Source organism: Vitis riparia, chromosome 15, assembly GCF_004353265.1.
Source record: "Vitis riparia cultivar Riparia Gloire de Montpellier isolate 1030 chromosome 15, EGFV_Vit.rip_1.0, whole genome shotgun sequence".
NCBI lineage: Eukaryota > Viridiplantae > Streptophyta > Magnoliopsida > Vitales > Vitaceae > Vitis > Vitis riparia.
The window spans coordinates 3249334-3262943 of NC_048445.1; the positions used below are offsets into that span (position 1 = coordinate 3249334).

A 13610-nucleotide genomic window follows, 5' to 3' on the forward strand; every position below is an offset into this window, starting at 1 on the left:
TGTTGTTAGTTTCTTGATCTTTATCAGGTTTCTTCGTGTTAGCGTCCACATATTTTTGTCTGTCCTTGTGTCCATCTTTAAGACTTGAGAAAAATGACCTGACTTGTTACGAGAGCCAAAGATTGGAAAGGAACATGATGAATTATTTATGATAAGTTTGGTTGGCCAAAAAATAGGAGAAACTTGTGTTTGGGCTGGTAATATCACAATATTATTAGATTCAAAACCCAATTTTTCTTTTTTTAATATAACTATTCTAATCCCAAAAATAATATAGCCTTCATGCACTTTGATTGAGTTGTTTTTTAATACCCAATATGCCCTCCTCTTTCTACCAGGTCAACCTCCACGTGGAAAAAAAACAAAAACCAAAAATAAAAACAACAACTTAATAGAAGCCGGACCTTCTTCCACCTTCTTCCATCTGAGCGTGCTCCAGCATCACCTCCACCATAATTCCTCCCAAACTTCTTCACCTCCATCCGCGGACTCCCCACTGTCGGGTGAACTGCTCCTCTCCCACCAAGTGCCGCCAGATCCTCCGTCCACCTCATCATCCTCTTAATGTGTGGCGTCATGCTCCGGTGCTGCAGCCTCGTCGGCGTCACTATCAACGACGTCGTTTCATAGCAGTCACCGCCGCGACCGAGGGAACCTCGACTCGGGGGAGACGCTGATGCAATACATAGAGTCGAGGCTCCCTCGGCCGCCGCTGGTGATGAGTCGCGGCGGTGATTGCGATGAAACGACGTCGTTGATAGTGACGCCGACGAGGCTGTAGCATCGGAGCATGACACGGCACATTGAGAGGATGGTGAGGTGGGCGGAGGATCTGGCGGCACGTGGTGGGAGAAGAGCAGTTCACCCGACAATGGGGAGTCCGCGGATGGAGGTGAAGAAGTTTGGGAGGAGTTATGGTGGAGGTGGTGCTAGAGCACGCTCAGATGGAAGAAGGTGGAAGAAGGTCTAGCTGCTATTAAGTTGTTTTTTTTATTTTTGGTTTTTGTTTTTTCTTTTCCACATGGAGGGTACCCGGCAGAAAGAGGAGGGCATATTAGGTATTAAAAAATAGTTCAGCCAAAGTGCATGAAGGCTATATTATTTTTGGGATTAGAATAGTTATATTAAAAAATGAAAAGTTGGGTTTTCAATCTAATAATATTACCAGCCCAAACACAAGTTTCCCCAAAAAAAATATGAGGGAAAGACATGGTAAAGCCTCAATAAAAGAATATTTAATAAATTAATATTTTTCTTTAAATAATAAAATTTTTAAATCTCAACACAGGCTAGTGTATTTAATTAAGAACCTCACTACATGTAGAAGACAATAATATTTTTAGAAATCCTTAGACACTAAGCAAATATAAATGAATAATCAATGAAGGATATATTTATATATCAACACATACTAGTGTATTTAATTAAAAACATCGCTAGATACAAAAGATAGAAATCCTTAAAAGGTTAAGCAAATATAAATTAATAAGTCATCAAGTATATATATAGTATTGTGTTATTTTTTCTAATTTCTGTTTTTCTGGATCACTTCTTTGAACTATCACTAACTTAGAATCTTTTTATCTTTTAAAGTATTAAATTTTAACATTACATCTCTCATTTTAGGATTTTTATTTTTATTTTTTATAATTTAATTTCACTAAGATAATAATTTCTCTTAATCTTAAGAATATTATTTTATAGAGGTTTTATTGTAATAAAGAGTAAAAGTAGAAGTAAAAAATAAATAAATAAATAAAGTGAAGAAAAAAATGGATTTAACGAAATTTAATAAATAAATAAATAAATTTTAATTATGTTCTAAATTTATCAAACCATTTGATAATTTTTGTAATTAACATTTTTAATATTAAACAAAAAAAAAAGAGTATAAACTTGTAAATATTTTAAAACAAAAAATAGTCACATGTGTACCATCATATTTTTTATATCCTTAAATACATTCAACTATATATTTGTTATAATATTGTTTTCATAGCATTTGAATTAACCCAATTTAAGAACCAATTAGGCTCAAGCCCAAGACTGGCCCACATGTCTTACTATTATATAAAAATGTCCAAGCCTCTCAATACATGCATTTGACAATATGTAAAATTAGAGAGTTCAAAATTTATTAAAAAATAAATATATTTAAAAAAAAAAAAAAAAAAACACCCCATTTCACTACAACTCACATTTACCCTTTATTTCAAATTGATCTCCTTTAGATCTATAGAACACATATAATCACAAAACTACAATACCATATAAGTACAAATCTTCATAGTTCATAAATATGTAACATGTTGTGTGTTTATTTGTACATATTCATATATAATCATGCTCATTTTGTGGAATTTTATTTGACAAGCCCTTTTGCTATAACAGCATCCTTGATGAGTTTGAGTGACTCTTCAAGATCATTGCATAGCTGGTGAGGATCAGGAACAATTTCTTCTTTAACCGAAAGAACAAGTGTCATTTTATTGATGTAACTTTGGAAATGAATCATCAATCCCTGCAACAAGACCCATGATCATTATGCATATTGAATTAAAAATTAGTTCGAGTATAATCAATGCTATTGTTCTTGATCTTTAGCCAACAAATCAAAGGAGCTTCTTTGGTTTGTTAGGAATATATATATGTACTTACATGGGGTTGGCCATAAACACTAGGAGCAAGGAAAACCATTGGATGACCATAAAACCCGATTTCTTCTACAGGTCCAACAATATTTGAGAAGCACATTGTTGTGTGATTCGGAACTCTATGGTATAAAAATGCTGCAGCCTACTTGTCATGCAAAAAAATGATCTCCAAGGTAAGATCATAAGCATCAAAGAAAATGAAGTATAAAGGAAACAAAAACAATTGTTACATAATTTTATTGTTTGGTTGCTTTTCAAAGAATATGAGTTTGAAAATGAATAATTTTCTATGTGATCTATTTCAATATTAAAGAAAAGGAAATTCATACCTTAATGCCAAATAATTTGAGAACCATCTTAATAATGAAAAAAGTGAATATAGCTTCACGAGAATGCTTCTTTCGATCGATTATGGCTTTAGCTTGACGAACATAGTCTAAAGGATCATCGCGTAAGGCAATAACAAAAGGGAGAAGCACAGATCCAATCCAATTTCCCCACTTCGCTTTCGACCCCTTCTCCATCATGTCAGCTAAAGCCTAGCTACCATCAAATTTCATTATGAATAATTAATCAATTTGTTTTGTAGCTAGCACATGAAAGATCTATTTAACAATGCTTCTTGTTAAAATATTTTTAGGTTATTTTTATCATTGACGCAACACTTATGTCGAAGATATTTTTATAGAAAATTAATTAATATTTTAATTTAAAAAGAAAATGTGTTTTGAAAGTATTTTCTATAATAAGATACATAATAAAAATGTAATTTTGGAAAAAAAAAATGTCTAAAGTGTTACTCCAAAAACCACTTCAAGCAATTCTTTAAATTTTTAGAAATAATTCTGGTAACTTTGTTAAATGTCTAATTTTTGTATTAAAAAAACTTTTTCAAGCGTTTAAAAAATGTTTCTAGCCCTTCAAAGTAATGTATTAGGATTTTAAAAGGTAGAACAAAAAGTATACCTATATTTACCTTGTATTAAAAAATATCAAAATTTTAAAAATTTGATGAATTGAAAATTTCTTAAAATTAAACAAATTATTTTCAAGTGTACAAGATATACACTTATATTTTTTACCTATATTTGATATCTAACTTTCTATTGTTTGTTCTTCTACTTCTACTTTATTTCTTTTCTTTTTTTATATTTCTTTGAAAATTTTAAGTTAGCCACACAACAACCAAATTTTTCTTTCAAATCCAATAAAAAAAAATGATTAGTTGATTAAAAAGCTCATTAAAAACTCAATTTTTGAAATCTAACTTTTCAACTTTTTTTGTCTCATTTTGACAAAAATATCCTTATTATTTTCTTATAAAAATAATTTTATTTTAAAACATATCGTAAATACTTAAAATAGTTAATAATATTTATGTCAAAAATAATTTAATAAATTTACAAATATGAGAACTATTTCATTCTTTTAAACCAATTAATAAATAAGAAAATCACTCACATGAATCCCAGGTGATGGTCTTATATTCATGAGAAGAGTTGCCCTAAGGCGGATATTCTTAGGAAGATTATTTTTCTTTTCGGTGGCTCCTTTATCTTCCTTGGCCTCACCTGCGATTAATGGAAAGCATGTTAAGAGAGTTTCAACTCATAAAGTTTAACGGCATGGTAGGCAGAGAAATTGAAGAGAGAATCAATGGAAGCTTACCATATCTTCTATTGAGATATCGAGAAAGACCAGCAAGTGACACTCCCATTACAACATCGTTAATAGTCTGCAATGCCCAAAAACACCATGACTTATTAAAAAAATGTAATTTGATATTATCTAAATAATGTTTTTTGTATTTTTAAAATTGGGTCATGCCAGTTTCCAAAATAAACTTACGGTTTTCATCCCATTCTTGATCAGTTTAATATCATCAAGACTAACGGTCCGATAAACAAACCTTCTGGACCCAAGCCCATCTCCTTTTTTCTGGCCACCGCTGAGCGGCGTCACTGTGTCCTTCAAGAAGAGCGCGGTGGCCACAAACATCAAAACATCCACAATGGTATTCCAAACCAACTGAATTGTCCACCAAATCCCACCGGAGTTTACCGGATCAGGATTCGAACTCTTCTTCACCGGCAAAGTTGGGAGAGCCTCCGGGTTGGAGATTTGACGAGTACAAGCGAGGACAAGAGACATGAGGGACATGCCGTCGCCGAGGGAGTGGTGGATTCGAAAAACGGCGATGGACTCGGCATCCGAGGTCTTGAGGTTGAGAATATGGAGCTCCCAGAGAGGCTTAGAGAAGTCTATGGAGGTTTTGCTGAGATTTGAAATATAGTCTTCCACCGTCTTGTCCGGTGAATCAATGGTGTTGTGGAGTCTTGGTACTATAACGTGCTTGTCCAAGTCCACCTTTGTTCGAACCCATTTCATGTCTCCATCTTTTTTCATATCCTTCACCTAATCAAGATAATAGTATCAAAAAACAAACCAATAAACCAAATTATGGTGTGGTAATTAGGATAATTCTAATTAAGGCCTTATGTAAAACAAGCTTAGATTAGTATCATGCTAAGATATTAATTTAGCAAAAAGTTTAACCTGTTTGATAATTATGGCTACATCACCAACATTAATTTAGTCATCCTATATATATTTTTCATACCTGCAAGCTAGAGAAACGAGGGTGCTTAAGGAGAGTGTGCCCCAAATTGGCTTTAACAACATCAACATTGATTCTGGTTTTGCACCCAACAATGGCTATGACATAGACATTGAAGCAAGGTTCATGAAATATTCGAGCAGCTGGACTCAGAGGTTCTTCTTCTTCTTCGATATCCTCGGGTTTTTCGCCATCTCCTTCTACTTCTCTTCCTGCTGATCTCTTTGTTTGAATAGGCTTGAGAGCCTGCTGTCTTGAATCCAGATCACCTACAGGCTCCATGATACTCAGCTCAGCATGTAGATGAGACTGAAATTATATTGGAATGTCAAGTATTGTAGTCCATAACATACTTAAATGAATTGATAGGGAGGTTATTGCTGGTCATTGGAGTGCTAGGACACGTCTTTCATGTGGGACACCCGTGACATGATTTACATCAATTTTGATAGGATTTTTAATGGTCTGATGTAGTTCAGCTGTTGAAATATTTTACCTTAAGAATGTGTGAAAGGCATAGAAGTCCAAAAGGCTATATAAATTAATTGGAGGGTGGCTGGTATTATTTCAACTAATTTCACCAAGGCTTCTACAAGTGATATTTATGTGTTGTATATTAATCATCTGATTCATTCATGCATGCTTCATTTGGCTCAAGGTGATATGGTTCATTTGATAGAGCTTCACTTTTGTAGGTGGGTCATTTATTTGTCTAATAGACATCTTGTACTTGAGTAACAAAGACTGCCGATGAAGAATGATAGGTATCATCAATGGGATCAAATATAAATCGTACATGAATGCTACTTGGAGTCATTTATCCTCCCGATCAAGGTTCTCTCATCTGGGATCTTTGGGAAAGTTGTCCAAGTTAGCTTTTACAAATAGCTTGGTACATCATCTTTTTTACTATCAGCCATGCGTAAATGATGTAGGTTTTGATGTATGAAGGTTCTTTTAATTTAACAAACAAAATAGTAGAATCAGAAAAAGACAAACAAGACGTACACTTGGTTTAAGGAATATACCGAGATTCGTGAGATTACCTATGATATAAACAAAATAAAATAAATAACTAGTATGCTTAGATTCAAAATTTGCCTTAACTTTTTATTAATCACCATCCTGACCAATCCTTATAATCCCTAAAAGGCTTAATGATAAATATTAAGAAAATCAAATCATTCCTCCCAAAAAACAAAAGAAGCCATTTGTTAATTATGTAGGTAGGTAGCCCTTTCAAGTCATTAAAACCATTGTTAATCACTGTTTTCGCCCTTCAAGGTTACGGCTTCTTCCATGGAGGCCTCGTCATCTAGAAATAACTCTTGATTGCCACCCGTCAAAATATTATTGGCCTGTGCATCGAGTATAATAATAGTCTATTTTCATATAAAAAGATTGATTTGATGACGAGGGAATAGATTTGAATCCAATTAATGAAGTTCGGCAGACACACACATGGAGTGGAAGGTAGCCACACAGAGCATGTGGCAGGCTGGCTGCCGTGCAGACTGTTTATGTACCAAATATGAATTCAAATTCAATATGCTTAATCATTCATTCATTCTCAGTCGGTTGAATATTGAGACCATCTAGACCTGCATTTAATTAATCGTCTGCCGCCCAGCTGTATGTCTTCACACCATGCTTCTCGTATATCAATATCAATACTCTTTCAGAAACGTTGCACCTGGGGAGGAACGAAAGAAAATGATTACGCTCCGATTACGTTTGAATTACAAAAGCAAAATTTTGGCTCATGGGTTATGTTCGGAAATGTGTTTTTAAAAACAATTTTGAGAACAGTTTGTTCATAACAGTTTATGATATTTTATAAAACAAAAATTTATTTGAGACCCTAAAATATTAATATATTTTCAAAAATAAATTTTATATGTTATATTTTATTTTTAATTATTTTTAAATAAAAAATAAAAAAAAATGAAAACAATTAAAAATATTTTCTCTAAAAATATCATATTTTTTAAAATAAAATTTAAAACATAAATAAAAATAACTAAAAGATATTTTTAGAAAATACCATGTTCCTATTTTTTGGTTGTCAAACCGTCATTTCTTGTTTTTTTTTCTAAAAATAGAGGTGTCAAACACTTTGAATCTTTTCTATGGTTTATAATAAAAAAATATATAAGAAATTATTTAAAAATTCATGTGTATTTTCAAATTTTATATTAGGAGATTATTTAAAAAGCTATATGGAAAATATAGGTATATGTAACAAGTTCAAATCTTTTTTTCATTTTTGTATTTTTTTTTTCTCTGTTTTATTTTCCACCTCCCTTCTCTCCCCGATTTTCTGAGTTCAGAAGAAGCTTAAATAACACACTCAAAATTTCATCTTATTGATGCTTTAAGACAGTAGAAACCACCTCAAATATTTTGCCAGACCATAATAATGAAGAGAGTTTAATTTAAAATTGAAATTTCATGAGCTGATGAATAATATTCAACCTAGACATACTCTACACATGTAATGAAAAAATCTTTAGTTGTAATATATCTTCCTGTCCATCTAAAGACATATTTTAGTTCAAAAATTGTAAATGATTTGGGAAAAGTAAAACAATTATGAAAAATAATTTTTGAAAATAGTTTTTAAAAATTGTTCTCTAATATTTTATAAATTAAACAAAAGTTTGGAAACTTAAAATGTTTTTAACTTATTTTTAAATATATTTTAAAAATAATTTTTACATCCAGTACTTTATTTTTAATTATTTTATATGCTTATATAATTATTTTTCAAAACAATTCTAAAAAAACAAGTAAAAATAATAGGAAACAACTAAATGATGTTTTTTGAAAATAAAAAATAGTTTCTAGTTACTAAACATATTTTCTTATTTTTTTTGTTCTAAAAAATAGAAAATTGTTCTTAAAAATAATTATCGAACATACTCTTAAGTTATTCTTTTCTTCCAATCAATTACATGTATAACCTTTATTTGAAATTTCAACTTTCCTTATACTTCAATTCACATCACCATTACAATATTTTTTTTAAAGATTTTCAATATTTGAAAATTGTATTTTTCTTTTAATTTTTTGAAAGTTTTTTATCATTAAAGATTTCTTTGAGAAAAGGAATAATATTCATATGCAAAATTAGTTTGGGTAATTTTATCAACTGTATTTTGAACTCTTTAATATTCTTCAACTCCTTTATTGATTATTATAGGAAACAATCCTAATCCGAGGTTGATGGAAAGTTAAGTCATGTAATGTTGATTTGAATAAAAAGTCTAGCCCATCACTAGTCGAGACAAATTATCATCAACCACAAAATGCAAGCACATCCTAATCAACCTAGCTAATTAGGATGATGATCGATAGCGAATTTAATCCAAATTCCAACTTATCCAATTGAGAAACAAATTTATAAGATACACAAACCAAAGGTTTATAGTCCCTATTTGGTAGCAATCAGCATTATCGGTATACATGAAAGCAAAGATGAGTACACAACATTTGCACAATTAAGATAATTCAGGCATAATGTAATATGGCTATTGGTCTTTTTTGTGTGTAATCACTCTTTATTTAATGAGATTTTCCTTAACAATCCCTCTTGCTATAACAGCATCCTTCATGAGCTTGAGTGATTCTTCAATATCATCACATAGCTGGTGAGGGTCAGGAATGGTCGCTTCATCAACCGATAGAATAAATGTCATTTTATTCGTGTAACTTTGAAAGTGAACCATCAATCCCTACACCAAAACACAATTATTATGCTTATTAAGACTAACCAAACTCATCTCTATGATATAAATTGTAATACTTTCATAGCCAAATGAAATTAAACAAAAGGCATATTTTGGCTTAATGAGATGTATATATATACTTACATGGGGTTGCCCATAGCAACTTGGAGCAATGAAAGCCAATGGATGACCATAAAAACCGATTTCTTCTATAGGTCCAACTATGTTTGAGAAGCACAGTGTGGTGTGATTTGGAACTCTATGGAATAGAAATGCTGCCGCCTGTTTTACCAAATGATTTCCAAAGTAGAATGATTAATTTAGACTAGAAATAGTGAAATTAAACAATCAAGAGGGAATTGTAAGCATATGTATATGTGTCCAATTTTTCGTGTATTTGGTTCCAAAAAATTTCATGGAAGTTCATACGTGCCTTAATTCCAAATAACTTGAGGACTAACTTAACAATGAGAAATGTGTATCCAGCTTCTTGAGACTGCTTCTTTCTGTCAATGGTAGCCTTAGCTTGGCGAACATAGTCTAACGGGTCATCTCGTAACGCAATAGCAAAGGGGAGAAGCACAGATCCAATGCAGTTACCCCATTTTGCTTTGGTTCCCTTCTCCATCATATCAGCTAAAGCCTAGCATTTTGATGATATGATACGATATAATCAATCAAATTTACAGTACATGGATAATTAATTTACTCGAGTTCATTTATAAATTTGAAAATTCAGATTTGATGTATACAAAAAATGTTAGCTGCACCATCATTTTTACTATCTTAACGACCATATTTTCATATAAATCTTTCGAATTCAACAGGAAAATGTCTCACATGAATCCCTGGGGAAGGTCTTATATTAACCAGAAGAGTGGCCCTGAGGCGAATGTTCTCAGGAATATTATTTTTCTTCTGTGTAGCTATTGCCTCTCCCTTAGCCTCACCTGCCATTAAGGAGATATGTTAAGAGTCTCACCTTACATTAGATGAAGTATTCTAGTTGTTTAGGTATAAAGTTGTAAGCTCACCATATCTTCTGTTGAGATATTGAGAAAGACCAGCCAGTGACACCCCCATGACCACATCGTTGATAGTCTGCAATGCACAAAACCACAATGATCTTTTTAGTTTATAATAATGTTTTTTGGAATAATATGGTGGTGTTTTTCTTAATTACTAATTATAGAATACAAGAATGGGTGTTATCCCATAAAATTGACTTAAATCAAGCTAATAGTTTATATCGATAATCTTTCTCTAGACTTATCTATAAGATCAATAAAATGTATTGGAACCACTTTAATATCATATTAAACTATTTATTAGCCCATACCATGAATAATCTTTCTTGAATTTACACTTGTCAATAAATTTGGTAAATCAAAACTCTAATACCATATTAAACTACTTACTAACCCAAAGGTGAAGATTTTAATTCACACCTTATGTATCAATGGCCGGGACAAAAGCCCTAGCAAAGAGATGGACTAAAACTCAAGACCTCAAACAACTTGTTAAGTTTTCTAATATTGACCAAAAAGATTAGGTAACAAGGCATAATGAATATTAAAATAAAGAATCAAAACTAAGGTTATATTTATTTCTCAAAAAGTTTGAAAGAAACTATAACATAAAAATAAAAATAAAAAATAAATAAAATAAATAAATAAATTTAAAATAAATAAATTTTTTTTATATACTATTTTAATATTTTTTTTACTTGTTTATTTCATATATATATATATATATAAATTAAATAATTTAAAAATATATAATTTTTTTTAATAATTTTAATTATATTTGATTTTTTTTTTTGTATTTTTCATACTAAAATCAAATAAATAATAATAATTTTTTTTCTAGCACTTTTCGAACAAAGCATAGCCTGAAAATATTACAAATAAACCTATTTTAGGTCATTATCATCAAAACATTTTCATTTCAGAGTCAACGAACCTAAAATCATAACACCAGTAATGGATAATACAAAATCAACTTACAGTGTTCATGGCATTCTTCACCAGCTTGATGTCATCAAAACTCACCGTCCGGTAAGCAAACCTCCTCGACTCTGACCCAACACCTTTTTTCCGGTGACGGGTGAGGGGCGTCACAGTATCCTTCAAGAACAGCGCCGTCGCAATAAACATCAAAACATCCACAAAAGTATACCAAACCATCTTTATAAGCGACCAAACCCCACCAGACTTGACTGGATTAGGATTCGAACTCTTCTGCACCGGCAGGGTTGGGAGGGCCTCCGAGTCGGAAACTTGGCGGGTGCAAGCGAGGACAAGGGACATGAGCGACACACCATCGCCGAGGGAGTGGTGGATTCGGAAAACTCCCAAGGACTCCGCGTCGGAGGTCTTAATGTTGAGAATGTGGAACTCCCATAAAGGCTTGGAGAGGTCCATGGAGGTTTTGCTGAGGTCGGAGATGTAGTCTTCCACCAACTTGTCCGCTGACTCCGTCTTCTGATCCAGGTCGGGCATGATAATGTGCTTGTCTAGATCAACTTTAGTTCGAACCCATCTCATTGCTCCACCTTTGTCATCGTCCTTAACCTAACGTTCCTCAGGTTAGAGGTATAACAGATCATGTGACAACTATATTTTTTAAATTAATAAAATATAATAAATAACCTTAAATTAGATTAATTAGTGTTTATTAGAAATATGAAGGTTGAATGGTATTTTTCTCTGGATATTTGTATTTAGAATTTAGGTAAATATAGACTTATTTAAATTCACAAATAAAATGCAAATGTAGTCATGCTTTTATCTTTTTGAGCTTTTGTTTATATTTTAAAAATGGGTAGGTAAGAAAAATATTAAAGATTTGTTTGGTAACTGTTTTTAAGAATAATTTTTTATCCTTCATAGCAAAAAATTATGTTTGTCAATTAAAATTTTTTTTTTTATTCTTTAGAATAAAAATAACGTATTTTCAAAAAATATATTTTAGTTATTTTCGAATGACTGTTTTAGAAAATAATAAAAACAAACTATTTTTTATAACAAATTTTTCTAGTTTTTTTTCATAAAATATTTTGAGCAACAATAAAAAAAATATATAGAAAATAAGTCAAGAAATCTGTTTTTCCCAAATAGAATTTTTTTCATAAAAATAATTGACAACTAAATGGTACCCAAAACCTATTTTTTTGAAAATTGTTTTTACAAATGTTGCCAAACTAACCCTAAAGATCTTAAGTCTAAGAACTTAAAAACCCATGAGAGTTAGAAAAATACATTTTGAAAAATATTGTGTAGAGCAAAATATTAATATCTTATGCAACTCGATCAAATGTGTAACCTTGAATAAAGATACAAATCATATCTCACTCACGGATAGCAAATAAGAATGTGACAATGCATAGCTTAATACCGTATTAGGTTACCTATTAATACAAAAGCTTAAACAATACATTTCTTTCTTTCTTTTTTTCCCTTTTTTTTTTGGTTCCATACCTGCAAGCTTGAGAAACGGGGGTGCTTAAGCAGTGTGCGTGGGAATTGGGCTTTAACAACCTGTAAATCCATCTTGGTTTTCCATCCCATGATGGCTATGATGTAGACATTGAAGTTTGGTTCATGGAAAATTCGAGCTGCTGGACTCAATGGCTCTTCTTCCTCCTCCTCGATATCGTAGGGTTTTTTCCCAGATTCTTCTTCTCCTGCTGCTATCTTCGTTCGAATAGGCTTGAGAGCTTGCTGCTTTGAATCCAGATCATTTACGGACTCCATGGCAGTGAGCTGATCAGCTTCTGGACTCAAAAAGGGTATGAAATATTAGAAACTGTTCCTCCGCTATCTCAGCGGCAATAAAAGCAAAAATGCTTGCAGAACTGTGAGCTTAGCAGAAGAGTTGTCAGTATTTGAAGGGTTTCACCAGATCGGTCCGTCCACTCCCCAACCTCTTTTGCCTAAAAACATAATTGAAGATAACCGAGTATGTGTCTGACAGTTACTCCGGAACTATGTGTTACATTTGTAACGATTATATAAAAAGTTTATACGGTGTTTTTATTCTTTCTAATACTTTAAAAAATAAAAATTTTTAAATATCAAAAATATTAAAAACACTTTTTAAAATCACTCAAACTCAATAACCTAAACAGTATTTTTAAAATAAATTAAACTTTTGACAAAATTTAAAAAATGCTTTTAAAATTTTCAAAAATCACTTATAATATTTTTTTTATAAATAATTTTTCTAAAAACATTTTTAGAGAAAACATTATCATTAAAAACATTTGGAATAAAAATATCATCGAACATATTTTAAATTAAACGAAGAAAGTGATAAATATTTTAAATTAAACGAAGAAAGTGATAAATAATAAATCCGGTTGATATTGTCGTAAAACTTCAAACAAAAAAACACAAGATTGTTGGTGTGGATTCAATGACTCAACTTAATTGATAATTAATATTCATGCCAATAATCTTCACAGAGTAACTAACTGAGTGAGGTTAATGTTCCTCATAAAGTCATATTTTTTTAACACTGCAATTTTCAAATAACATCTAAGACTCCAATTTTCAAATGAATTTCAAAAATCCAGTTTTCCTTCGAATAATTTTAATTTCCGTTTGGTGA

At 31.4% G+C, this 13610-nt stretch overlaps 2 protein-coding genes across 3 annotated transcripts; both read right to left on the reverse strand.

Annotated features, from left to right (window-relative positions):
* Nucleotides 1–2182: 2182 nt before the first annotated feature.
* Nucleotides 2183–5598, reverse strand: LOC117932332 (O-acyltransferase WSD1-like). The gene is made up of 7 exons (XM_034853545.1): nt 5275–5598; nt 4503–5069; nt 4323–4389; nt 4116–4225; nt 2984–3193; nt 2659–2796; nt 2183–2521 (listed from the first exon to the last, which is right to left on the reverse strand). Exons 1-7 carry the CDS (start codon nt 5551–5553, stop codon nt 2363–2365), a joined length of 1530 nt encoding a protein of 509 aa, XP_034709436.1. The 5' UTR covers nt 5554–5598; the 3' UTR covers nt 2183–2362.
* Nucleotides 5599–8632: 3034 nt separating this feature from the next.
* Nucleotides 8633–12963, reverse strand: LOC117932329 (O-acyltransferase WSD1-like). 2 transcript variants are annotated; one of them, XM_034853536.1, is made up of 7 exons: nt 12479–12960; nt 11006–11572; nt 10034–10100; nt 9840–9949; nt 9433–9642; nt 9144–9281; nt 8633–9005 (listed from the first exon to the last, which is right to left on the reverse strand). In XM_034853536.1, the coding sequence occupies exons 1-7, from the start codon at nt 12752–12754 to the stop codon at nt 8832–8834; spliced, it is 1542 nt and encodes a 513-aa protein (XP_034709427.1). In that variant the 5' UTR covers nt 12755–12960; the 3' UTR covers nt 8633–8831. The 2 variants fall into 2 exon arrangements, with proteins under 2 accessions (XP_034709427.1, XP_034709429.1); XM_034853538.1 differs by lacking the exon at nt 9433–9642 and having other exon boundaries at nt 12479–12963.
* Nucleotides 12964–13610: the final 647 nt, after the last annotated feature.

Excerpts from the sequence above, each read along its gene's own strand:
- LOC117932329 (XM_034853536.1), bottom strand. The coding sequence starts at position 12,754 with ATGGAGTCCGTAAATGATCTGGATTCAAAGCAGCAAGCTCTCAAGCCT. Across the intron at positions 9,643-9,839 it reads GACCTTCCCCAGGGATTCAT|GCTTTAGCTGATATGATGGA; the intron begins GTGAGACATTTT and ends TCAAAATGCTAG. Across the intron at positions 9,006-9,143 it reads GTTGCTATGGGCAACCCCAT|GGATTGATGGTTCACTTTCA; the intron begins GTAAGTATATAT and ends GTTTTGGTGTAG.
- LOC117932332 (XM_034853545.1), bottom strand. The coding sequence starts at position 5,553 with ATGGAGCCTGTAGGTGATCTGGATTCAAGACAGCAGGCTCTCAAGCCT. Across the intron at positions 3,194-4,115 it reads GACCATCACCTGGGATTCAT|GCTTTAGCTGACATGATGGA; the intron begins GTGAGTGATTTT and ends GATGGTAGCTAG. Across the intron at positions 2,522-2,658 it reads GTGTTTATGGCCAACCCCAT|GGATTGATGATTCATTTCCA; the intron begins GTAAGTACATAT and ends GTCTTGTTGCAG.